Here is a 27,187-nt window from a genome sequence, read left to right as displayed (position 1 = left end):
CTCACATTTAAGTTTTTAATCTATTTTGAGTTTATTTTTGTGTATGGTGTTAGAAAGTGGTCCAGTCTTATTCTTTCACATGTAGCCATCCAGTTTTCCCAGCACCATTTATTGAAGAGACCGTCTTTTCCCCATTGTACATTCTGGCCACCTTTGTCGTAGGTTAATTGACTGTGTAAGTGTAAGTTTATTTCTGGGCTCTCTATTCTGTTCCATTGCTCTGTGTGTCTGTTTTTATTCCTGTGCCATACTGTTTTGATGATTGTAGTATTATAATAATCTTGAAGTTTGGAATTGTGATACCTCCAGTTTTGTTGTTCTTTCTCAAGATTGATTTGTTATATGTAGGGGTTCTTTTGTAGTTTGATACAAATTTCAGGATTGTTCTAGTTCTGAGAAGAATGCTGTTGGTATTTTGATAGGGATTGGCTTGAATATGTAGATAGCTTTGTGCAGTATTCAAATTTTAACAGCATTAATTCTTCCAGTCCATGAGCATGGGGTATCTTTCCATTTGTTTGTGTTGTCTTTAATTTCTTTCATTAGGGTTTTATAATTTTCAGAGTACAGGTCTTTCACCTATGCGTTTAAGTTTATTCCCAGGTATTTTAGGCTTGTTGGTGTAATTTTAAATGTAATTGTTATGTTAATTTTTCTTTCTGCTGCTTCATTTTTAGTGTATAGAAATGCAACAGATTTCTGTATATTGATTTTATACTCTGCAACAATACTAAATTTACTTTCAGCATTTTTTGGGGTGGATTTTTTAGGGTTTTCTATGTGTAGTGTCATGTCACCTGAGAATAGTGACAATTTTACTTCTTCCTTACCAGTCTGGATGCCTTTTATTTCTTTATCTTGTCTGGTTGTCATGGCTTAGACTTCCAGTACTATGTCGAGTAGAAGTGACAAAGTGTACATCCTTGTCTTATTCCTGACCTTAAGAGAAAAGCTCTCAGTTTTTCATCACTGAGTATGATATTAGCTGTGGGTTTTTCATAATATGGCCTTTATTATGTTGAGGAGTGTTTCCTCAAAACCCAATTTTTTGAGGGGTTTTTTTTATCATCAAATCAGATTTTTGTCAAAAGCTTTTTCTGGGGCATCTGGGTGGCTCAGTGGGTTAACCCACTGCCTTCAGCTCAGGTCATGATCTCAGGGTCCTGGGATTGAGTCCTGCATCGGGCTCTCTGCTCAGCAGGGAGCCTGCTTCCCTCTCTCTCTCTGTCTGCCTTTCTGCCTGCTTGTGATCTCTGTCTGTCAAATAAATAAATAAATAAATCTTAAAAAAAAAAAAGCTTTTTCTGCATATGTTAAGATGATCATATGATTTTTATCCTTCCTTTTGTTAATGTGGCATATCCTATTGATTGATTTACAGATCGTGAACTATCCTTACATTGCCAGAATAAATCCCACTTGACTGTGTGTGAAAGATACTTCTAATGTATTGTTTTATGAAGTTTGCTAGTATTTTGTTGAAGATTTTTGAATCTGTGGTCATCAGGAATTTTGGCTCTAGTTTTCTGTTTTTGTAGTGATTTTGTCTGGATTTAGTATGAAGATAACGGTGGGTTCTTATAATGTCTTTGAAAGCTTTCCTTCCTCTTCTATATTTTGAAATAGTTTGACAATGCTATTAACTCTTCTTTAAGTGTTTGGTAGAACTCACCTATGAATCCATCTGGTCCTGGACTTTACTTCATTGGGAGGTTTTTTTTTTTGTTTTTTTTTTTTTAAAGATTTTATTTATTTATTTGACAGAGGGAGAGATCACAAGTAGGCAGGAAGGCAGGCAGAGAGAGAGAGGAAGGGAAGCAGGCTCCCCACGGAGCAGAGAGCCCGATGCGGGGCTCGATCCCAGGACCCTGGGATCATGACCTGAGCCGAAGGCAGAGGCTTTAACCTCTGAGCCACCCAGGCGCCCCCATTGGGAGTTTTTTGATTACTGATTCGATTTTATTATGATAAATTGGTCTGTTCAGATTTTCTGTTTCTTCCAGGTTCAGTTTTAAAAGATGGTGTGTTTCTAGGAACTGATCTATGTCTTCTAGGTTGTCCAGTTTACTGGCATATAATTTTTTGCAGTAGTTTTCAAAGAACTAGCTCTTGGTTTCATTGATCTTTTCTATTTTTTTTTTATTTTTTAATTTTTTTATTTTTTTTAGTCCCTGTGTCATTTATTTCTGCTCTAATCTTTATTTTTTCCTTTTTTCTACTAACTTTCTGCTTTTTTTGTTCTTCCTTTTCTGGTTGCTTTACTTGTGCTGCTAGATTAGTTGAGACTTTTTTTGTTTGTTTGTTTCTTGAGAAAGGCTTCTGTTGCTGTAAGTTTCCCTCTTAGAACTGCTTTAGCTGTGGCCCCAAGATTTTGGACCATAGTGTTTTCATTTCTGTCCATATATTTTATTGTCCCTTTAATTCTTTTTAAGATTTTACTTATTTGAGAGAGAGCTCTAGAGCATGAGCAGGGGGAAGAGGTGGAGGGAGAGGGAGAAGCAGACTCCTTGCTGAGCAATGTAGGGCTCAATCTCAGGACCCTGGAATCATGACCGGAATGGAAGGCAGATGCTTAACCGACTGAGCCACCCAAGTGCCCCTCCTCTTTAATTTCTTTATTGATCCATTAGTCACTTAACAGCATGTTATTTAGCTTCCATGTGTTTGTGGGTTTTTTTCCAGTTTTCAATTTTTCTTGTAACTGATTTCTAGTTTCATAATGTTGTCAGAATCAAATGCCTAATATGATTTCAGTCTCATTAAATTTATTGAGACTTATTTTGTGGCCTAACATGTGATCTGTCCTGGCGAATGTTCTATATACACTCAAAAAGAATGTATATTCTGTTGGTTTGGGAAGGAATGTCCTGTTTATATCTAGTAAGTTTATCTGGTCTAATGTGTTGTTCAGAGACACTGTTTCCTTACTGATCTTCCTGGGTGATCTATCCATTGAGTTAAGGAGGATGTTGAAGTCTCTTCTATTATTGTATTACTGTCAGTGTCTCCCTTTATGTCTGTTATTATTTGCTCTATATATTTAGGTTCTCTAATGTTGGCTGTATAGATATTTATAATTGTTATATCCTCTTGTTAGAATGATCCCTTCGTCATTCTGTAATGTCCTTCTTTGTCTCTTATTACAGCATTTGTTTTAAAATCTATCTCATCTGCTATAAGTATTGCTATCTAAACTTCTTTCTTCCTCCATTTCTATGGAATATTTTCTTCCACCCCTTCGTTTTCAGTCTCTATGTGTCTTTAGGTCTGAAGTGAGTTTCTTGTAGGCAGCACGTAGATGGGTCTTGTTTTTTGTCCATTTCATTACCTCTTTTGATTGGAACACTTAGCCCACTTACATTTAAAGCAATTATTCATAGGTATTATGGTCATTTTGTTAACTGTTTTCTGGTTGCTTTTGTAGTTCTCTATTTCTTTTTTCCTTACTCTCTTTCCTTGTGATTAACTTTCTGTTGTGCTATTCTTGGCTTTCTTTTTCTTTTTTTTTTGTGTGTGTGTCTGTAATAGGTCTTTGGTTTGCAGTTACCATGAAGTTCGTATATAACATCTCAAGTATATAGCAGTCTATATTAAGCTGATGGTCACTTAAGACCCACATTCTCTTTCTTTCTTTCTTTCTTTCTTTCTTTCTTTCTTTCTTTCTTTCTTTCTTTCTTTCTTTTTTAAATGAGAGAGGTACATGAGTGGGGAGGAGTAGAGGGAGAGAGAGAGAGAGACAATCTTAAGCAGTCTCCACTCATGTGGAGCTCAATCTACAACACGGGGTTCAGTCTCACGACCCTGAGATTATGACCTGAGCTAAAGTCAAGAGTTGGACACAACCAACTGACCCACCCAGGTGCCCCCAGACATGTTCTGAAAGAACTTCATTTATTCTCCCCTCCTCATATTTTCATCTTTTATTTTGTGAATCCTCTTAAGTATCTTTTTTTTTTTTTTAGATATATTTGATTTTACTACTTTTGTCTTTTAACCACCACTTATAGCTTTATAAGTGATTGGTCTATTACTTTTATAGTGTGTTTGCTTTTACTCATGAAATTTTTTCCTTTCATAATTTTCTTCTAAACATGGTCTTTTCCTTTCCACTTAAACAAGTTCCTTTAATATTTTTACAATGCCGATTTACTGGTGATGAGCTCCTTTCACTTCTCTTTTCTGGGAAATGCAGTATTTCTCATTCCAGTGAAAATCTTGCCAGCTAGAATATTTTTGGTTGTAGATTTTTTTCCTTTCAGCACCTTGAATGTATCATGCCACTCTCTTCTGATGCCTCAAGTTTCTTCTGCAACATCAGCTGACAGCCTTATAAGGTTTTCCCTGTACATAAATAGTTGCTTCTCTTTTGCTGCTTTTATAATTCTCTTTTTATCTTCAATCTTTGACATTTTATTTTATTTTGCAGATTTATTTATTTGTTTTAGAGAGGAGGGAGGGGCAAAGGAAGAGGGAAAGAGAGACAGTCTCAGGCAGATTCCCTGTGAGCATGGAGCCTGATGCAGGGCTTGATCACATGATCCTGAGATCATTAACCTAAGCTGAGATGGAGAGTCGGATGCTTAACTGACTCAGGAGCCCCTCTTTGGCGTTTTAATAATTATGTGTTTTGGTGTGGATGTCCTTGGGTTCAACTTGTTTGGAATTCCTTGTGTATCCTGAACCTGGATGTCCGTTTACTTTCCCTGGTTAGGGAAGTTGTTAGCTGTTGTTTGTTACTTGAAAAAACAAGTAAGTTTTCTGCCCCACTTATCTCTCTCTTCTCCTTGTGGATCTCTGTACTGCAAATGTTTGTTCCCAGATATCCAAGATATGGATGTTATCCAAGATAACCCATAACCCGTCATTTAAAAAAAGAAATTCTTTTTTTCCTTTCGCTTTTCATCTTGGATGCTTGCCCTCACCCTGTCTTCCATTTGCTGATCTCTTCTGTATCCTCTAATCTGCAGTCGATTCCCGCTAGTGTATTTTCATTTTACTTGTTGTATTCTTCAATTCTGACTGGTTCCCTGTTGTATTTTGTGTTTGTTGAGATTCTCACTGGGTTCATCCACTTTTCTCTCTCATCTGGGGAGGATCTTTATAACCATAACTTTGAACTGTTTATCACATAGACTGGTTTTCTGTGTTTCATTTAGTTCTTTTTCTGAGGTTTTGTCTTGTACTTTCATTTGGAGCACATTCCTCTCTCTCGTCACTTTTTAAAAAAAATCTTATTTATTTATTTGACAGAGATCACAAGTAGGCAGAGACAGGCAGAGAGAGGGGAAGGGAAGCAGGCTCCCGGCCGAGCAGAGAGCCCGATGCGGGGCTCGATCCCAGGACCCTGGGATCATGACCTGAGCCGAAGGCAGAGGCTTAACCCACTGAGCCACCCAGGCGCCCCTCTCTCGTCATTTGTTTTGAATTTCTTTGTATCTGTGAATTAGGTGGAACAACTACTTCTCCGAAACTTGAAGGAATGACCTTGTGTATGATCATCCCCTGTGGAGACTATGAGTGCCCACTAACTGTGGTTGGCTGCCTAGGACCGAGACTGGTATGGACTGAGAGTCCGAGGACACTTTGTACTAGGGCCGCCCTGGTGGGATGGCTAGAGCTGAGGTGTGCGTTAGCTGGGCAAGTCCCAGGGCTCTCTGCGCAGAGGGCATCTCTGCAGGATATCTTAAGCTGAAGTGGGTGCCAACTGTGGGGTCCTGAGGCTCTCCGCTTGGAGGGCACCCTGGAAGGAAGCCCAGACTGAAGTGTGTCTGGGCCGAGTTAGTTCCAGGCTCTGTTGAGGGCATCCGGGAGGCCGGCTGAAGTTGACCTGGGTAAAAAGCCAGGATATTCTGGGGTGCTCCATGCCCCTTGCGAGTTGTTTGGAGCCGAAGTGGTGTGGGCCTGGAGTCTTCTGAGGTGCTTTGCCCCTGTGTCACCTTGGCGGAAAGGCTGGAGCTATGGTGAGCACTGACCAGGTGTCCTGTAGTGTTCCACGCTGAGGCTGGTATGGATTGAGCAAGGGGCTCAGTGAGGCAGCAGGCCGACTCGGGTGGCCATACTCTGCTCCTGTCCATGCCGTCAGGGTGGAGACGAAACATAAATTGTGGTGTGCACCAGCCCCTTCAACCCACAGAGAATTCCAGCCGCTCCCCTGCTGTTGGGTCGGGCCCTAGGGCTGGATCTTTCATGTTGCTCTTAGAAACTGTGGTTTTGTTTTTTTTCTGTCCCCCAAGGTTGATGAATCTGCTCTGGGTCCCCCCACCACTATCCCTCCTCACCGCAGTTTGCATCATCAAGGGTCAGTTCCCTTTGCACCCGTGTCCCCAGCTCTCAGCATTCTCTGTGTGGTTTCTCCATGTTTTGGTGTATGGAAGCTGCTGAGTTAGCATTTAGTTCTTCAAGAGAAACTGATCTATACAAACAGATACAGACTTGGTGTATCCACGGTGAAGGTGAGTTCAGGGTGTTCCTACACTGCCTTCTTGGAGTGGAACTCCCAAGATTGCATTTTTTTTAATGGAATAATACACATATTTAATGGAATAATAGATATTTAATGTCATATCATATTTCATTGTATATATACACTGCATTTTCTTTATCCATTCAAGTGTATATTCTTCTATACACCTAATTTGTTTCCATATTTTGGCTGTTAGGATTAATGCTACAATGTCCCATTAACATGGGAGCATGTATATATTTTTGAGTTAGTTTACTGGATAAATATACAGCAGTGGAATTACTGGATCCTATGGTAGCTCTCTTTTTAATTTTTTGAGGACCCTTCATATGTTTTCTATAGCGGTTGCACCAGTTTATATTGTCACCGCCAGTGTAAGAGGGCTCCCACTTTTCCATGTCCTACCCAGCATTTACCATGTATTGTTCTTTTGATAATAGCCAATTCTAACAGGTAAAGATGATATCTCACGGTGATACTGATTTAACTTACCTGATGGTTAGTGATACTGAGAATCTTTTCACACACCTGTTGGTTATCTGTATGTCTTTGGAAAATTTTTGTTCAGTCCTTCAGCCCATCTTTTTTTTTTTTAATTAATTTATTTGACAGAGAGAGAGAGATCACAAGTAGACAGAGAGGCAGGCAGAGAGAGAGGAGGGAAGCAGGCTCCCCGCTGAGCAGAGAGCCTGATGTGGGGCTCGATCCCAGGACCCTGGGATCATGACCTGAGCTGAAGGCAGAGGGTTTAACCTGCTGAGCCACCCAGGTGCCCCTCAGCCCATCTTTTAATCACGTTGTTTGTTTTGCTATTCAGTTGTGTGAGTGTATGTATTAAATGTTATTCCCTTCTCAGATATATGATTTGCAAATATTTTCTCTTATTCAATAAGTTGCCTTTTAATTTTCTTGATGGTTTCCTTTGCTGTGGAGAAGCTTTTTAGTTTGATGGAGTCCCACTTGTTTATTTTTTTCTTTTATGGTATTTGTTCCTGATGTCAGATCTTAAAAGTCATTGCCACGACCAGTGTCAAGAAGCACACCGCCTATGTTTTCTTCTAGAAATTTTATGGTTTCAGGTTCTATATTCAAGTCTTTAATCAATTTTGAGTTGAATTTTGTGTACAGAGTAAGATAGAGGTCCATTTCCATTCTTTTGCATGTGGCTGTCCTGTTTTTCCAATACTTTATTGAAAACACTGTTTTTTTCATGATAAATTTTTGGTTCCTTTGTCATAAATTACTGGCCATATATGCATGGGTTTATTTCTGGACTCTTTAATCTTTTCCGTTCATCCATATGTCTGTTTTTATCCCAATAGCATACTGTGTTGATTACTATAGTTTCATAATACAGTTTGAAATCAGGGAGCATGATGCTTCTTCCATCTTTGTTCTTTCTCAGGATGCTTTGGCTATATGTTTTTTTGTGATTCCATGCAAATGTTATTTGCATGCTGTTCCATGCTGTTCTATTTCTGTGAAAAATGGCATTGGAATTTTGATGGGGATTGCATTACATCTACAGATTGCTTTGGTAAGGCTTAGCATTTGGAAAACACAAAGGATGGTAGAAACTCAGTGGTCAGAGATGCTTCATTTAATGTCCCTAATTTTTTAGTTTAGTTAAAAACTGCTAATATTAACATTATTAGTAGGGATAGGTTTAAAAGAGGCATTAAAAAGAACATTATACCACTGGGCTCCTTTGTGAGACGATCAGGCTATGGATCCCAAATGATAGCATAACTATTACCAGGGTATAGAATTTTGACTTAAAAAAATGCTTGAGGGGTGCCTCACTGGCTCAGGCAGTGGAGTATGTAACTCTTGATCTTAGGGCTGTGAGTTCAAGCCCCACAATGGGTGTATTTTTACCTAAAATTAAAATCTTAAAAAAAATAATGCTTGAGAGTAAAATTACCTGAGCTATCTATAATCTGTTAGTGTCCGTGACCTTCAGGTCACCAGAAACAAACAAGGAGAGCATCACTTGAATTTCACTATTAAGACACATAAAACCATGAAAGAGAAAATTCACACTTAAGTGGGAACATTTTCAGTCTGATGCCATGAATTTATGAATTAGGATGAGTTATGGAAGACAAAAAACCAAATGTGCCTGGCTGGCTTAGGCGGAGGAGCGTGGGACTCTTGATCTCAGAGTTGTGAGTCTGAGCCCCACTTTGGGTATAGATTATTTAAAAATAAAAAATAAAATCCTTTTTTTTTTTTTTAAAGATTTTATTTATTTATTTGACAGACAGAGATCACAACTAGGCAGAGAGAGAGGAGGAAGCAGGCTCTCTGTTGAGCAGAGAGCCCGATGCGGGGCTCAATTCTGGGACCCTGGGATTATGACCCAAGCAGAAGGCAGAGGCTCTAACCCACTGAGCCACCCAGGCGCCCCTAAAAATAAAATCTTAAAGGAAAATACATCTGTGATGTTTTCAAAGAATTGCATAAACGAATACCTGGGAAATGCCTTGGAGTGTTATAGAGTCTACATAGGAAATTATCTTAAGTATTCACAAAGCTTGAGAGGTCAATAATAATTGCATTTTTAGTTTATGTGAAGTTGCTGGTTTCTGCTCATATATTCCAAATAGTATATATTTCATCACACATGAAAATATTAGGATGCACAGAAGTAGAAATACAACCAGTTAATCTCTTTTTAAATTGTTGTTTTTTTCTGAAAGGTAATGCTAAAGTTTTAAAACGCAAGGTATATGGTGAACATTTGCTGTTATTGGGACCTCTCAATGTCTGGAACTCTTTTCTACTTTAGAATTCCCTACATTTCTTTTTTAAAAGATTTTATTTATTTGACAGAGATCACAAGTAGGCAGAGAGGCAGGCAGAGAGAAAGGAGGAAGCAGGCTCCCCGTCAAGCAGAGAGCCCGACGCGGGGCTCCATCCCAGGACCCTAGGATCATGATCTGAGCCGAAGGCAGAGTGTAACCCACTGAGCCTGGCACCCCATAGAATTCCCTACATTTTTAATCTTGGTGGTAGAGGCTGAAAAATCCCAGATGCTTGCTCCCGCATGCTTCCTTGGATTTAATAAGCAGGCCTATAACCTGCATATTGGACAGGTATGTGGACATCATCATTCAGATCCATCTGTAGCAGATTTAGATTTAGGAGCTACTAACGAAAAAGAAAACAAAACAAAAGCAAACCAAACCAAAAGAAACAAATAACAGCATACCCAGAGCAAAAATAGTCACTCTATTTAAAAATAATGTGTTTTCTCTCTCTTTGGGAAAAAACTGTAGTGGATGTTGGAACGACAACTAAAGAAGGCACTCGTGGTACAGAACTGGGGGCCGTGTTATTGGGCAGGGTGGGCACAATAGTAAGATCTCATTCCCTGCTGAGAGCCATGTAATGTTTCTGATCAACTTCTCTGATTAAAAAAAGGTAATAACTGCTCATTGTACCACATTTAGAGAAGATAGACAATGTCAGTGTGTGTGTCCTTCCATATGTACATATATATGTGTATAGACACATATATGTAGGAATTTCTTCAGAAATTATGATCATACCATATAGTTTTGTGCCTCACTTTTTAATGGTATATTTGATGCCATTCTTAGACAATGCTTTGACAGTTCTCCACAGTTATATGATTTAATTGTTCTGCCATTGAATGCTTAAAATCTGTAATATTTTGCAGTCATAATTTCTCAAAGAATATTCTTGTGTATAAATCTTAGATTTCTGCCTATTGCTTCAGGATAAAATCCTAGAGAGATTGCCAATTCCTGAAATTCAGATCTTTAATTTTTTTTTGGTAAGTGTACTCTTTAATCCTCATCACCTATGTCACCCATCCCCCCCACCTACCTCCCCTCTGGTAGTCATCAGTTTGTTCTCAGGGGTTGAGTCTTTTTCTTGGTGTCTCTGTTTTATTTTTTCCCTGTGTTCTTTTCTTAAATTCCTTATATGAGTGTAATCATGTGGTTTTGTCTTTCTCTGACAGACTTCACTTAGCTCCACCCATGTGATTGCAAATGGCAAGATTTCATTCTTCTTTATGGCTGAATAATATTCCATTGTTATGTATACACACAGTGATATATATGTATTATTCTCTCACATATCACTGTCTCTCTGTATCTATCACTTCTTCATCTTTCAATGGGCACTTGGGATGCTGCCATAATTTGGCTATTGTAAATAATGCTGCTACAAACAGGAGTGCATGTATCCCTTTGAAATAAGTGGTTTTGTATCCACTGTGGATAAATATGCAGTAGTGTGATTCCTGAATCATAGGGTAGTTGTATTTTTAACTTTCTGAGGAAGCGCCGTACTGTTTTCCAGAGTGACTGCACCAGTTTGCATTCCCACCAACAGTGCAGGAGGGTTCTTTTTCCTCCACTTCCTCACCAACACCTGTTGTTTCTTGTTTCTTATTTTAGCCATTCTGACAGTTGTGAGGTGATGGCTCATTGTACTTTTCTTTGCATTTCCCTGACGGTCAGTGATGTTGAACATCTTTTCATGTGTCTGTTGGCTATCTGGGTGTCTTCTTTTGGGGGGGTCTAAGTTCTTTATATTTTTTAGGTACTATTTATTGGATGTGTTATTTGCAAATATCTTCTCCTATTCTGAAGGTTGCCTTTCAGTTTTGTTTTCTTTACTGTGAAATTTAAACCTTTTAATACATTGGGTATTTAATATATTGGGTATACAAAGCTTTTCATACATTGTAAAATTTCTCTGTGTAGGTGTAGGTAATTTACCCATTCTTGAATTCCTAATGGGTTTGGACTATACTGACTTAGAACTTTTATGAAACTGGAATGTCAGACATGAGAACATTTTGAAAAATAATGAATATGGCCCTTGTTATGAGAGTATACTATTGGCATGACACTGATGGGCTCTAGAGATATCACATTTGATCCTCTCAGTGACACTTTTTGTTGGTACTTTTAGTCACATACATAAAACAGGGGAAAACGGCCAAAGATCTCCAGGTCACACAGCTTATAAAACATGAACCCAAGAATAAAGCATTATTTTTATGATTTAAAAGCTCATTTTCTTTCCCCTCTATCACTGCCACCCTAGAATTTAAATTATTTTTAAGTTTTGAAATAGATACTTGGGAAGAGAGAAGTATGGGTGAGTTGGAAGCAGTAGAGAGGAGGGGAGAGGCAGTTAAAAAGGCCACATTGTCTTAGTTAAATGAGTTTACAAACTGACAGAACACAGTGTTAGCAGGGCATTTTAGCCAATGAGTATTTATTAAAAGCCGGGGGGTGGGGTGGGTGCACCAGGCACAGTTCTTGTCCAACAGGCTAACAAATATAAATGATGTAACCAATTCATTTATTAGCTTATCTGATTAAACAAAGTACATTTCATAGAAATGATTATAAAATGCATTGCCAACAGAAACAGAATATCATTTATATTACAGATCTTATGATACCTAAATAATTATTAATAAAAACCAGCCAACCCATATGGTAAATAGAAGTTAGGAAACCACCAGTTACTTCTTCTGGTCAGCAAGAGAGAGAAGCATTCATTGGTCATGCTGGGAGGGGTTTCAGCATTCCATGTAGGCAGCCTGTTTCAAAACTAACATCATCCACCTATAAACTTAAAAATTCAGGGTTTTCCATCCAGTATCAAATCATATTGTACTTTTTGGTTTAAAGATTAGTTTTGGTTTTGAGTAAGTTTAATTTAGTACTTCAGTTGCATGTGGTCATCGATTCTTGATCTGGGCCGGGTGATGATCAGTCTAATTAAGTATTAGTTACAGGAACAAAGCACAATGTAAACGGGTACTTTTAATCTGCTTTGTGATATTCTTGTCTGTACTGAATTGAGAAGATACGCAGGATGATTTAAAGCAGAACAGCAGAAGGGCAGAAAAGAAAAAAAAATGCTGGTGTTCTTTGAGGCAAGTCTGTTTTGGAGAACCAGGGCTCATTCTTGAAAGGACCGTATCAGGTTTTTGGCACATGATCTCTCCCTTCGTTTGAAGGCTGGTTCAGAGGGGTGTAAAGGAGAGAAAAGGAGCACAGAAAGGACTAAAAAGGCACGGAGTGGAGTGTGTTTGCTGATACAGTCACGAGAACCGTGGCACCACAATCACCCAAGAGTGTCCACCAGGCCCTTCAGAGACCTCCAGACATGGGTCTGTTTTGTTCGGGCAGCAGCACTGAAAACTTCCTCAGAGAGACAGGGTCAATGTTTATTGCACAGGAACCAGAATTATTCCCCCTTCCCCCCTTCCTGAGCTGGAGACCTCCAAGTGCAAACATGGCTGGGGATGCTGGTCCGCCAGCTCCTCTGGCCAGCAGGGAGCGCTCCACCAAAATGCCTCAGGGAGCACCTTCTCCAAAGGGACGGGCGAGCGAGGTATCATGTCGGCCTGAACGATTGACCCGGTCTGTCAGTCACCATTCTCAAGCAGCTTCTGGAGGTTGTTTTGTATCTGGAGATAACAAGAGAGAAGTTCCTGTTCCTAAATAGAATGGCTTCTACCAAGAGCCCATTTGCCATGATCTGGATAATGTCTGAGATTAATCTATTCTACGTTGAATAAAAAGCGGCCCCCACATTCAGTTGAGATCAGGCAAATGCTGCTTAATGGAAATAAACTCTGTTGATAATCCACTTTAAGATGAAAAAAAGGGGGGGGGGGCTAAAAACGAAGAGTGGCACAAAGATGCAAATGTTAGGAGACCAAAAGAAATCAGATGGAAGGAAAAGAACAAAAAGCCTTCATAGCACCAAGTATGACCTAAATACAGATAATGGGAAACTGAGATTAATGGAGCATGTGTGTCCTGTGGTGTCTGACTCAAACCATCAAAGTTGAACACTCCTATGAGATATTACCCATTTCCCAGAAGACTGAGTTTCACAGGCCCAGGTCCGTGACGTATCTTTAGATCTCGAGACCACAGGACAGTGTTGGGCATTAGAAACATGCTCAGTAGATATTTGCTGAGTAAGTGAACTTTCCAAGAATTCTGAGCAAGGAATTCTCAACAAGCAATATGGTGATGGGAGTGGGGAACCCCATGGAAGAAAAGAAAAGATACACACACACATATGTGTGTGTACATAAAATGGAATATATATATATACACATATGTGTATATATATATATTTTTTTTTTTTTTGAGAGAGCGAGTACAAGCACAAGGTGGGAGAGGGGGAGAGGGAGAGAGAAACTCAAGCAGACTCCCCACTGAGCCGGATACAGGGCTGCATCAAGCCTCCTTGAGATCATGACCTGAGCTGAAAACAAGAGTCAGATGCTCCACTGACTGAGCCACCCAGGCGCCCCAGATAAAATCTTTAAAAAAGGAAATAGATATTATTTATTTATTTGACAGACAGAGATCACAAGCAGGCAGAGAGGCAGGCAGAGAGAGAGGAGGAAGCAGGCTCCCTGCCAAGCAGAGAGCCCGATGCGGGGCTCGATCCCAGGACCCTGAGATCATAACCCGAGCCAAAGGCAGAGGCTTTAACCCACTGAGCCACCCAGGCGCCCCTATCTATTTCTACAGACCAGTCTGTGATGTCCTGCAGGCACCCAGGGTTGGTGAGGAGCAAAGCATCTAGGACGTCCGTGCCGGGAACTTCACAGGTGCTCCCCTCACTGCCCTCCGCCACCACACGCAGGTTTCACACACGGAACTGGGAGAACAGCCACATTCTCAGTGGCAGACGAAGGGTGAAAACAGAGGTCTGCCGCTTCTGCTCCGCCATGAATGCCATTTGTGGCTCTCAGACAGTAAGTTTACTTATTTATCTCATGACCTGTAAAAGGCATTGCCTTCGTCCCCACCTGTTCCTCTGTCCTGTCTTTCCTACCTACTCCACAGGACCAGAGGTAAACAGAAAAGCAGGTGTGCGGAGGAAGAAAAAGAGGACATAAAGTCCTGATAACCAAAATATCTAAAACACACCTCCAAAGACAGAAACCTGGAAGTAAAAGCTGGGGGGGCCAGCTGTGAGTGCACCTCAAGTCTGCGCCCCCCGCTGTGGACGGCCTCTAGAGCGGGGTGGACCCGTGAGCCAGAGCAGGACTGTTCATGCCCAGAGTCCTTTGAGCCGTGTGGCAACTTACAACTTTTAGAACTTCCACATCAGCACTGGGGCCCTAACCCCACTTATTTTACTACTGCTGCTCGGGACCAAGGTTTCTGGTGGGAGTGCAGGCCTCCGAGCCGAGGAGCTGGGCTCTAGAAGAAGTTGAGGCGGAAGGCAGGAGACGCAGCCATCTGTCTGCCCCTGTGGACAGGTTCTGTCCCTCATTACAGCGTGGGGTGCCCTAGCTGGGCCTGGCACCAGAGCGGGAGGGAGTGCAAAAGGGGATGGGCAGGAATTTGGGTGCTTCTGGCCCCAAAATGCCCTTGTGTACCAGTGTGAGCAACTGGATGGAGAATGACGACCAACCTGTTCTCCAGGCCAGCGTGGAAACCCGCTGTCTGTAAGCATGGCAGGACACTTATAAAAAGCATCTCTTCAACTCTCAGCAACTCACATTTTAGAAAAGAAAACTCTTTGGGTGGCTACACCCGACTTTCTCTAGGATGATTTTGGATTAAGAAGAGGAAAAGTTTCCAAGTTTGTCCATAGATTCAGTAGGAATTCTAGGTCATCCTTTGGCTTCAAGCAGAACTTTGGAAACTCCTTGGCTCTCAATCCTTCAGTAACTGAGTGCTAACCACCATTTAGTCTAGCAAAACCAACATCATTTGGCTCATTTGTATTTCACATTTCTTACCAGGTAAACATGACTGCACTGTTAGGGAGAGCTACGCTGGGCATTTGTGGTAACAGTCTAAACTGAACCCCTGTACCTGAAACCCTTCCTTAAGGTTTAGGGCAGAAACAAACCACCAGATGGAAGAGAGGGACATACCGGAAGGAGAGGTGAAGAAATGTTAGTTAGGTTTAATTCTGGGCCGGTTCTCCTGTGCCAATCTTCCTGTCCGCCCTCCTCCTGGCTTTGAAGAATGACACAGGTTTTAGGACAGATCTGTTCGAAAACTGCCCCACGGTTAGATACTTCTAGAGGGTAAAGGTACATCAGTGGTTTACTGGCAAGGCCTCAGGTTGGCCTGTGAGGAGCAGCAAACACAACTGTGGAATCAGACCTGGTTCACATTCCAGATCCGCCAACTTTCTCTGTGTCTCTCTGAGCGAGTTACTCGGAACTTGGACTCTTTGTCTGCCAGACAGGACAGTGACATCCATCTGGCAGGGGTTCTAACAGATTGAACACAGTATTTCATGGATGGCAACAATCAGCCTGGGTAGAGCTGGGCCACACTCTGTGGTGAGGACACTTCCTACTCTGTCCCTTCCACTGAGCCCTGTGTCAGTGGTCACTGGCCATTGGGCCCTTCAGGTAGAGAGAAATCTTTCTAAGGAGGAAAAGCCAAAGACATACCCACAAGGAGAGTGAGACTGAAATCTGTTTCTGGGTGGAAATAAAAAAAAATACTCTTTCCCATTTACAGTGACATCCCCTGGCTGGCTCTGCTCACGGAGGCTGCTTGCTACCCCATGTAGGTGTTTGCGTGCGTGACCAGTGCTGTCTGGCCATCAGCAGACACCACAGCTCTCGCCCCAGCCCAGGAAATATGTGAGTCACCTTTTCTAATTTCATTATGTTAGCCGTCAGCTCTTGGCAGAGGACCTCCACATTTAATTGTACTTGTGACCCCAGGCCGGATGGTGCTGTCTGTCTGTAAGAACAAAGAGAAAAATGATTATGTGCAGCGGTGGCAAAGGAAGTGGAATGAACACATTTAAAATTTATTTGTACAGAAAACTGGGTTACAGTTGCCAGGCGTGAGCATTTCACTTGTTAACATCGGAAAGGCTGGACAACTCTTAACCTGTTTTTGTGGAAGTGGCCGTGTTGTATCTTGGCTTCCAAACCAAAAAAAAATGAGGCAATTCTGCTCAAGCACATGGCTTCTTAGACCTCTTGTTCACCTCGAATATTCTTGTTGTCCCCACCAGACCAGAAATGAGCAAGAATTACTGCTCTTCTCAGTCATAAGACTTATTTTTGGAGGAGAGACCATTTACACAGGAATTTTAGTCAAATTGCTGCTCAAGTGTGAGACTTTTCTAGTTTGCGATTTGCCATGCCCATGGAGCTGGCCTTGTCTTAACAACGGAACGTGGATTCATCGTGTGCCATTTCAAGTATTTACGGCATGGGCTCTTCCCCAGGGCTCAGTGGGGTCCCATACCAGCTGAAACTGTAGGAAATTGAGCGCTATGTGTACATTTTCCTGGAGAAGTGGTCTAAAGCCTTTGAGCAGATTTTCATGTTAAGGTTAAGAACCATGGTCTCTAGCTTCTCCATATTTCTTGGCTGTAATTTATTTAGCCATTAAGGTTTTAGATGGCAGTGATGGGTCTAATTATTTAACACAAGTACTTGGTGAATGACTGAGGATCATCTAAACATTAAGAAAGGAATTAGATGTTTTTCTGTATCCCTGAGCCGCACCATCAAAATCTTAGATCCCAGACAGGAAGCTGAATGGGAATCTGTGTCTAGAGAGAACGGAGACCCACGGAACTGATGGATCAACACGAAATTCTGACAGCATACAGGCTACTGATGCACCAACAAAGCCAGTAAAAGGTATGGATTCTGCGACCACTAACCGACCCGCTTACAAGTGTGGATCTAGCTATGGGGCAGCCTGGCTGGATCACCTTGGTGAAAAGAAGATTAGGCTCAGGTCTTATAAATCACTTTATGAACATATTCTTCCCATCATGGGTGTTCCTGACCCCATGTCCTAATCTTTGTGATTTTTCCTTTAAATGGTGATTCTTTACACTACTTCTACCTAGGTTGTTGTTCTTTTTTTTTTTTTTTTTAAGATTTTATTTATGGGCAACTGGCTGGCTCAGTTGGTTAAGTGTCTGCCTTCGGCCCAGGTCATGATCCCAGGTCCTGGGATCAAGTCCTGCATTAGGCTCTTTGCTCAGGGGAGTCTGCGTCTCCCTCTGACCCTCCCTACTCTTGTGCTCCTCCTCTATCAAATAAATACATAAAAAATCTTTATTTATTTGAGAGAGAGAGAGCACACACAAGTAGGGACAGCGGCAGACAGAGGAAGAGGGATTAGCAGATTCCCCACTGAGCAGGGAGTCCAATGTAGGGCTCAATTCCAGGACCCTGGGCTCATGACCTGAGCAAAAGGCAGACTCCTAATGACTGAGCCACCCAGGTGCCCCGTGTTGAGTAAATAGTGGAATGAATATTCCCTTTGTTCTTATTTAGTGGGAGTTTCCCCCTCATCATCACCAAGTTAACGAAATGATAATCAGACATAAGGTACATTTTTGTTAAAAAAGCCAACCCTGTATATGATAGTGAGCTAGGAGGGCACACTATATTACTGTGGCCTAAGTATGTCAGCATTTTGAACAAGGGAGAAAGTAAGGGCAGGGTATAAATCTATTCTAGACTGTTCTTTATGTTTCCACTGTATTGGCTCAAAAGTATATGTTATGGTTCAGAAAGAACCTGTACGCCAGCAGACATGTAAGCCACAGAACGAGACTCTAGGTCATTGTTTGAGCATAAAGAGGCCCTAGAATGGCATAATCTAATAATTCTCCAAGTACAGATCCATGCCAGCACCGTCAGCATCACCTAGGAACTTGACAGAAATGCCAATTCTTGGGCCCTCCATTCTAGTGCATCAGAAACTCTGGGGAGGGGCCCTGCAGTCTGTTTTAACACAAGCCATCCAGATGATTCTGAAGCACACTCTATACAGCCTAATCCAGTTCCTAGGCTGTCCCTCACAACCAAGCCACTGGTAGATGGGAAAGCCTGTCCTCCATGTAGTCATACTGACTTGCATCTGGGACCTGATTTGATTATAAACTGTATGACAGTAAATTATTTCTCTGGGTCTTAGTTTTCCTCATCTGTAAAATGGGAATAAAAGTTGTCTTAAAAGGCTATGGTGCTATCTGTCAAATAAATAAAATCTTTTAAAAAAGGCTATGGTGAACACAAAATTAGAGAGAATTGCACACACACACACATATATATGTATATATATATATATTTTTTTTTTTTAAGATTTTATTTATTTATTTGACAGAGAGAGAGCACAAGTAAGCAGAGTGACAGGCAGAGGGAGAGAGAGTAGCAGGCTCTCTGCTGAACAGGGAACCCAATGTGGGACTTGCTCTCAGTACCCTGGAATCATGACCTGAACTGAGGGCAGCCGCTTAACCAACTAAGCCACCCAAGCGCCCCATATGTATCTATTTTAATAGAGTCTCTAGCACATGGTATAAACTCTGTAAATGAGTATCTCTACTTGTAGAACCTGAGTTGGGCACCTGGCTGGCTCAGAAGAGCTCGTGACTCTTGATCTCTGGGTCATGAGTTTGAGCCCGACATTGGGTGTAGAGATCACTTAAACTAAAAAAGAAAAACCCAACAGTTTAAAAAAAGAAAGAAAGAAAGAAAGAAATTTGGGTTACAAGTATGCTTTCTAACATGGAGTAATTTATTTCACTTTTTGGTAATGGATTAAAATCCTTATGTATATGGATTTGAAGGAAAGAGCTCTGAGTGGGTGAGATGGAAAATCTTCACAGATGTATTCAGCTAATTACTAGTCACAGAGATCTTAAAAGTAGTCAATTTTGTGAATATATGAGTTAATATAAAGAGTTAATTAATATGTGATAAATGAGCTGAGTTATTTGAATTGCTTCTTTCCTATTAGTGTCTTCACTCACTGTCCTTTTAGTAAGATAAACTGGTATATATTACTAAGTGGGCCAAGGTCAAGCTGAGTCTTAGGCTACCAGAACAAGATAATGTAAAATCAGGCGTGTTTCTTGATAATCTGGCAACACTCTAGCAAGAACAGTTCGGAGTCCACGCATTCACTTCTAGGACCCTCTCACCAACCCCTTTATCCCCACTGGATGCACTTAACAAAATGTCTCCTATGGAATGTAACCTCAGTTCACATTTGCTAAGAAGGATGGTAAGCGCCCAACATTAGACTAGTCTCAGGAGCAAGCAGATGACAGCACAGGATGGAATCGTCTTACTCCTGATGATGAGTGTCCACGATGGAGGTTAGTGACCCCAGCCTCTCCTCCAGAGTATTAATTCTGTATCTCATGTAGAAGGTCGAGATGATTAGTGCACAGACACTGGAAAGGGATAAAAGAGAAATTCTTAATAGGTTCATGAACTGACACTCATGAAACTATCAACTCAGAGCCAGTGTTGTATTTTTAAGGCAAGATATTCTCCAAAATTAACTTGCCAGAGAGACTTGAAAAGGTCTTTTTTTTTCAATGGCTGATGTCTTGTCACAAAACTTGAGAGCGAAAACGGGATTTAAAATCTTCTGGTCCAGGTTCCTCGATTTATAAACAATGGCCATTCTACTAGGGTCTCTCAAGGCTATGCCCAGGGTGGATTACCAAGCCTGTGTTCCTCCCATGGGGTGCTGTGTCCCTTACTAGGAGGGCCTGGCCAGTGAGTGCCCAGTCTTGTTCTCTGGTGACTCACAAGTTCCCTTCTTTATCTGGAAACCAAACTGGGCACATCCTCCCTGGTAGTAAGGAGAACCTAGAACTGGGTCAGCCTGTTTTCAGAAAAACAATTGGTTAAAGGCTGGAAGCTGAGGAGGAAAGGTCTTAAAGTTATGCTAGAGTTTTCACAGTAAAAGGGATGATGGTATTTTGAAGTTGTTTTGGCCTCTATCCAGAGAACACGGGATAGATGAGAAGACAAATAATAAGGCCAAAGATGCTTCATCATTCACAGAACCGTTTTCTTACTAACAGTATCCACTCATAACGTAGTCCTCTGCTGGAATTGGCCCAATTTGGTCTTCCTTCCTTTCATTTATTTAAATAAGGGAATAAATAGGAAAATGTAACCTAAGCCTAAGGAAAACAAAATGTTGGAATAGGAGACAAAATTGTCAAAGGAAAGATGTGGGTCACATGAGAGACAACTGAGATTTATAACGACTCTTGGAACTGTGAGATTATTCTTTTAGAGAAATGAATGATTTTAAGTCACTCAAAGTAAATTCATCTACTTACACAATTGCGTAAAATATAAGAATATGGTGGAGAGTCATACATGTCTGAGACTTGAATTTGTGTAGGACTCCAGTGGTTTCTGACTGACCTGTTGGGAGAAGAAAAAACAGTTTTAAAACTACAACACACCTCCTTCATCCAGCAAAGTCCCTGCGGGGAAGAGGTACTTGAAAGAGGTAATTATTCCAGGATAATAGACATTGAAGAAAACACTGAAGCCTTCCAGGTGTCTGTTCTTGCTCTCCTATCAGTATAATTGGTAAACAGCTTTTAGGATACTTACTAAGTAAGCAATAATTTGAGTTTTATCACCAGTTTTTGAGTAACGTTCTCAAGATACTAAAAATAATGAAGGGACCTCCAGGAAGACTAGTCACCTCTGTATTCCTCACAATAAAGCACAGAACTGGATAATGTTTGTTGAATAAGTACATGAATTAATATGCACAGAACAAAGACCTACAGTAGGAAAGGAGGGGTGGGAATATGAAAGGCAGTCATAAACTGAAATATGAGTGCCCTTTATTTTTTATTGAAGACTTTATTTATTGAGTGAGAGGGAGGGGCAGAGGGAGAGGGAGAAGCCGACTCCCCACAGAGCAGGGAGGGCAATGCAGGGATTGATTCCAGGACGCTGAGATCATGTCCTGAGCCAAAACCAAGAGTGGGATGCTTAAGTGAGCCACCCAGGGGCCCCTGACATATGGGGGTCCTTGAAAAGTTACAAGCTGATGACTACCACACTCCCTTACCCAAGACATTCTGTTCCTTACCATGTACAGGGAGACTCTTGGCTTTTCCTTCAGGCACTCTATTCACATGGGCATCTGCCCGGGTTGGTTTTGTTTCTCCCTTGGAGACGTTCAGAACTGTCTGGGATTCTGTCACATGGAAATCTATCAAGCCAAAATGGGGCTGGCTAAGTTTCCTTCCCAATGCATTTAAAAACACACCATCAACCACAAAGCAAATTAATCTTACAACATGCATAATGGCTGAGAATATAAATGGATCTTCTCACAAGTTGGTTCAGCGGTTAGGTATTGAAATTCAATGCTTAAGAAGTAAGAAAATGATACAAGGACAGTCTGTCCTTATCCCACTAACTCACTGGGCCCATTCAGCTAGAACAGTGAATAATATGATTGAAAGAAGAGGTAAAACAAAACAAAACATTTTGTGTGTTTCTCTTTGAACTACCCTAATATGATGTCAATTTAAGAGATTTATTAAATGTGTATAAAGAGAAATTTTTTTTTAACCAAGCAGACAATTCTTTTCCCTGAAACTTTCAAACGACCCTTTCTCCAGAGTCTCTTATCAAATTTTAATTGTTAATTAGTCCCTTCCTGATTGACAAGGTGGTTTTTGTTGGTTTTGTTTTGTTTTATAGGGGTGAGATGAGGATATCTGGTGGAGCCTTATACTTTAGGTAACATACAGAAATTTCTCAGACCTCGAGAGTTCTCAGATTCAGGAGTCTGAGAACCAGAGCTGCTGTATCCTTCCATGTCTTGCCTTCTTTGTCGAACCACTCCATCCAGATCTGAGAATTCATCGTTGAAATCCTAAAGGGAAACAAGGAAGCGTACAGAGTCCAATTCCCCTCAGTAAACAGACAGGCCTCTGTAATCCCCACACTTGGGCCTCACCTATAAAATACTGAAAAAGAAGGGAGGATAACCATACCCCTGGGATTTCCCCAACAGATCAGAGTACTGGTGATCAAAACAGATTTTTCTGGGCTATTAAAATCCTGTCAACAGTGGCCAACTTGTTTGAAACAACAAATGTTTAGAAAAAGCACTGCTGATGATTGAAAAGCTTCCAGGGTCAAACTGGAAAAGTCTCATTAGCACTCTGTCATGAGAAAAAGTGATCGACACAGACATATAGGAGAAAAGAAATAGAAGCACAGTTTTCTAAACCCATGTTCTCAATGCAAAGGTATTCTTTAAATCATAGTATAAAAAAAGGAATTTTAATGAAAGGAAAAATGCCTTTAACAAATTAGACACTGAAAGCAAAGTTTTAGCTCCCTTCCACCAACCAAATTAAAAGAGAGGCTGTGCTATCACTTTTGAATTATAGAAGGAGGATAGAGGCGTGAGCAGTAGGGAAAAAGCAGGGATGTTTAACTTTTATCCCACTTGTTTCCCCCAAGTGCTTAAGTACTGAAGGGACCACAGGGGTCATTAAAATGTACCCTTCCCCACTCCCAGGAGGTGCAAGTAAGCTGAGATTTTCACAGCTGAGTTAGCTGCCAAACAGCAAATGACCAGCCTTCAGCTTACACTGGCTATCTTTGGATCGTTTCAATAATTCATTTCAATTTCATTTCAATTCATTTCAATTTCATTTCAGTTCATTTCAATTTCAGGCAAAAATATACAGGAGAGAGAAAGTTGAAGAATTCCAGTCTCTTCGATTTAATAATTATTGACTGAAAGCCTATCATGTATCAGGCAGTACGCAAAGCTCCTCAGACCAACGACTGCACTTAATCTTCACAGCCACACCATGAAGCTGGCATTTGTCTGGATGAAGAAACTGAGTCACAGCCGTTAAAAGCGCTTCTCTGATGGCATAACTCAGCTGGGCAGAACCCAGATTTGAAACCAAGTTTGTTGGATTCCAAATTATATGTCTTGGTTTTTTGTTTTGTTTTTTGTTTTTTGTTTTTTTTTTAACAACTTCCCACTACTTTTTTCCCCTAAGGTGTTTTTTTTTTTTAAATGGAGATAAAATTCATGTAATAACAAAAATCATCATTTAAAGCATACAATTTAGTGGTTTTTAGAATAATCAGAATGTTATGCTGCCATCACCACTGTCTTAGGGAACGTTTCCACCACCTGCAAAGTGAATCCCTTTACCTAGTGGCAGTCACTTCTAATTTCTCCCTTGCCCCGTCCCTTGGCAGCCACTCCTCTACTTTCCCTGTCAGGTTGTCTGCTGGGGACATTTTGTATAAATGGAATCCTACCGTACGTGGCCTTTTGAGTCTGGCTTCTCTTGCCTAGCATCATGTGTTCAAGGTTCTTTCATGTTGTATGTGTCAGTACTCCTTCCTTTGTATGGCCAAATAATATTCTACTGTATGGACATACGACATTTTATTCATCCATGAACTTTTTTTTTTTTTTTAAGATTTTATCCATTCATCTGAGAGATAGCGAGAGAGAGAGAGAGAGAGAGAGAGAGAGGGGCAGACTCCCCGCTGGGCAGGGAGCCTGATGGGGGACTCAGTGCCGGTACAACATGATCACAAACTGAGCTGAAGGCAGACACTTAATTGACTAAGTCACCCAGGCATGCCAGCTGTGAACATTCTTGGACGACTTTTTATGTGTATATGTTTTCAATCCCTGTAGTATTTAATAGCTCTCAGAAGATTTGTAGATATGAAAGCCATGGGCTCATACTATTGCACTCAAGGTATTCTGGTATTTAACAGGAATCAATCTGGGAATAAGGACTTGAATAAATATGGCTAGGACTCTCTTGGGCTGACATCACAGCATCATAGGTACAAATGGGGGGAACTACTTTCCACTGGAGATTTACTATTCAGTCAACAAAATCTAAAGGGGGAAAAAAATCTCTCACTTGGTGACTACAGAGTTCTTTTACAATTGCAAAACACTGACAAGCAAAGACAGCAAGATTTTACAAACATCTCCACTGACCACTTGCTCACCCAGACAGCCCCCTATCCTGTTTCTTTTGTAGGACGGCTCTTTAGTTACCTGAAAAAAGTTTATGGCCTCCTATGGCCCCCTTTTCTTCAGCACAGAAATGCCCTTGCCTTCAGATTTGACCTCAGATTTTAAGGTCCTATGCTACTTCCGTCCCCTGATCCTGGTGTAAGGAGAAGTGTCATTGTGGGACACATTCCCTTTCTGTGGCTCTTAGATTGTTATGTAGGCAACTCACCAGAGGCAGAGATGAAGGGCGGTCTGCCCGGAAACTGTTTTCAAGAGAAGACGGGTTGGGACTGTTCCCGACGCTTGTATTCTGAAATTAATGAAACAAAATGAAAAACCAGATCAACTAGGAAACCAGCAGAAACAGAAAAGAGACAGCAACTGGGGCTCAGGGATGTTGTACTCACGTCTAAGTGTCCACACACAGATTTCAGTAGCTTGTAAGTAGAATCTCTGGAGAGGAAGGAGACAAATATGTACTGGAAAACAAAACAGTCATTATTAACAGATACTGCGTGGAAACACGTGAGAGTTCAGAGTGCAAAAAATTTATATAATTTTTTTCCTTTTCAAAGGAAAGACTCATTCACCCACACATTTTTTTTTTTTAATTCCATTTCCGTAATAAACCAAGCCTCTTTCCCCACAAGGGCAACAAAACCCTCAAACCCCATTTAAGTAATAGCAATGTGAAGGCGCTAAGGCACTGAAACAGATGCCCCAAACAAGCACACACAGGCTTAAAAAAAAAAAAAAAAGTCATAATATTAAAAAAAAGGCCAGTGATACTTGCTAGATCTTCTTTAAAGCTTGTTCTCCAGCCACCCCTCCCCCCCTTTCTTTTAAGGTATTTAACATTTCCCAAGGGTCCTCTTTCTCTGTTCTGACCTAGATTTCCACTAAGAATTTCCCAGAGGCTCTTAGAGGCTCCATTCTTTTTTAAGCCACTTCCAGATTCTCCCTTGTACAAATATGGAGATTTTTCTAGTGGATGCATGTATACGTAAGTGATGGGCAAAAAGTGAAATCAGACTAGAGAAGGAATTTGGAGACACATGACATAAGGAAAAATGAATTTACCATGAACATGTTAAGTGGGGGTGCCTGGGTGGCTCAGTGGGGTAAGCCCCTGCCTTTAGCTCAGGTCATGATCTCAGTGTCCTGGCATCGAGCCCTGCATTGGGCTCTCTGCTCAGTGGGGAGCCTGCTTCCTCCTCTCTCTCTCTGCCTGCCTCTCTGCCTACTTGTGACTTCTCTCAAATAAATAAAATCTTAAAAAAAACTATGTTAAGTGGTAAAGTGTTACATATGTTAAGAAAATACTAAAACTCACTCTTTGTCTGTTTGAGCCACAGAATCTTTTCAGAGCCCCTTCCAGAAATTTGTAATTATTCCTTTTACTCATGGAGGAGAGCCCTTGATAGGTTTTCCCAGAAAGTATGTATTCCAGAGTAGTTAACACTGTGGGTTCTGCCTTTAGACCCAGTTGCTAGGTCTGGCGCTGCTACTTAGAAGTGGGTAACAGTAGGCAAACTGCTCAACCATTGTTGGCTTCAGTTTTTCTTTTGTTTTTTTGAAGATTTTATTTACTTAGGCAGAGTATGTGAAGCGGGGAGGGGCAGAGAGAATCTCAAGCAGACTCTGCCTGCCTGCAGAGCCCATAGCAGGGTTGGATCCCATGATCTTGAGATCAGGACCTGAGCTGAAGAATCGGACCCTCAAGTGACCCTTGGCTTCAGTTTTCTTTTAAAATTTTATTTATTTATTTGACAGAATGAGAGAACAGCAGAGCACAAGCAGTGGAAGGCAGCAGAGGGAGAGGGAGAAGCAGGCCCCCTGCCAAGCAGGGAGCCCAACACGGGGCTCGATCCCAGGACCCTGGGATCATGTCCTGAGTCAAAGGCAGATGCTTAAGAAAACTGAGGCCAGGGCGCCTAGGTGGCTCAGTTGGCTAACAACACTTACCCCTTCTGGGTGGCAGTGTGGAATCAATGTGAAAATAGAAGGAAAGCATCTAGTGTATGCCTGGCGAGAAGTACTTAATGCCTGTTAGCCATTCGTATTATACACTTTTTTTTTTTTTTTCCAAAATATTAACCTATTTTCTACTCTCATCAGAATAGCCTCTTTTATCTTTTCTTCCACCCTCCTTCCCTCTCCAGGTTATCCAGTAAGGTTGGAAATGGAATGCATCTTTTATACTTTCATAGAAATAGAAGGTAAAAATCTTAAAAAAAATAATTTCAAGGGAGAAATGAATAACCGAACCATTCCACTCCCTCTTTCTGGCTAAACTGAAATAAACACCACTATCAATGCAAGTATCCAGTCACACGTGTGTGGCGCAGCTCAACAGTCAAGAGAAATACAGAATTTCTATATAGAACAGTAGTACTTGACGCAACCTGGAAGCAAAGAGGTGCTAGAAACTGGTTCCAAAGCTGAGCCCCACATGGCGAGCACCGGGTTCATGTATCGGGGATGGCTCTGGTGAGGGACCGAGTAAGGTTCTGGGTCCCAGAGATTCTTCAGTCTCATCCCCTCAACAATGCAGTGGTGGTGGTTTTAAATATTAAAGAAACTCAATATATCAGTTTAGCCTCTTCCAAGAGATCCTAGAGAAAGGGGAGTTGGGAAAGAATCTTCTGTTTCTGACCTTGGTCAAGCAAGTAGAATTAAGTCAGCAGGAAACGCAAAATTGCCAACAATTATATGAGAATAAAGCACCTTGTGAGGGGAAACAATATACAAACAGGACAAAGCGAAGGCGCCCTCGTCTCCGAGGCCTACTCACCCGGTCTGTGACTGTTGCTATAATTAAGGCATTTGGCACGAGGAGGGCAGTTTTGGTTTTCTTTATGAGGGTGACTGAGAACGCCGGAATAGAGATCTG

General features: G+C 41.2%; 1 protein-coding gene across 7 annotated transcripts in view; it reads right to left on the bottom strand.

The window, feature by feature from the left end:
* Window positions 1–12,668: 12,668 nt before the first annotated feature.
* GRAMD2B (GRAM domain containing 2B) overlaps window positions 12,669–27,187 on the bottom strand; it is a 111,872-nt gene continuing 97,353 nt past the window's right edge. For 3 of the 7 annotated variants that reach the window (XM_032844558.1, XM_032844533.1, XM_032844566.1), the window contains 9 exons: window positions 27,089–27,184; window positions 24,702–24,773; window positions 24,524–24,604; window positions 22,044–22,155; window positions 21,361–21,483; window positions 20,588–20,675; window positions 19,577–19,681; window positions 16,113–16,206; window positions 12,669–12,932 (listed from right to left, as the gene is read on the bottom strand). In XM_032844558.1, coding sequence (XP_032700449.1) covers window positions 12,891–12,932; window positions 16,113–16,206; window positions 19,577–19,681; window positions 20,588–20,675; window positions 21,361–21,483; window positions 22,044–22,155; window positions 24,524–24,604; window positions 24,702–24,773; window positions 27,089–27,184 — 813 coding nt within the window. In that variant the 3' untranslated portion in view covers window positions 12,669–12,890. Of the gene's footprint in view, window positions 12,957–15,377; window positions 15,463–16,112; window positions 16,207–19,576; window positions 19,682–20,587; window positions 20,676–21,360; window positions 21,484–22,043; window positions 22,156–24,523; window positions 24,605–24,701; window positions 24,774–27,088; window positions 27,185–27,187 lie in introns of all 7 variants that reach the window. The other 4 variants (XM_032844541.1, XM_032844551.1, XM_032844527.1 and 1 more) reach the window with 3 other exon arrangements.

This window comes from Lontra canadensis, unplaced genomic scaffold (assembly GCF_010015895.1).
Source record: "Lontra canadensis isolate GAN:19392208 unplaced genomic scaffold, GSC_riverotter_1.0 scaffold4, whole genome shotgun sequence".
Lineage (NCBI taxonomy): Eukaryota > Metazoa > Chordata > Mammalia > Carnivora > Mustelidae > Lontra > Lontra canadensis.
This window is presented reverse-complemented; position numbering and strand designations above follow the sequence as displayed.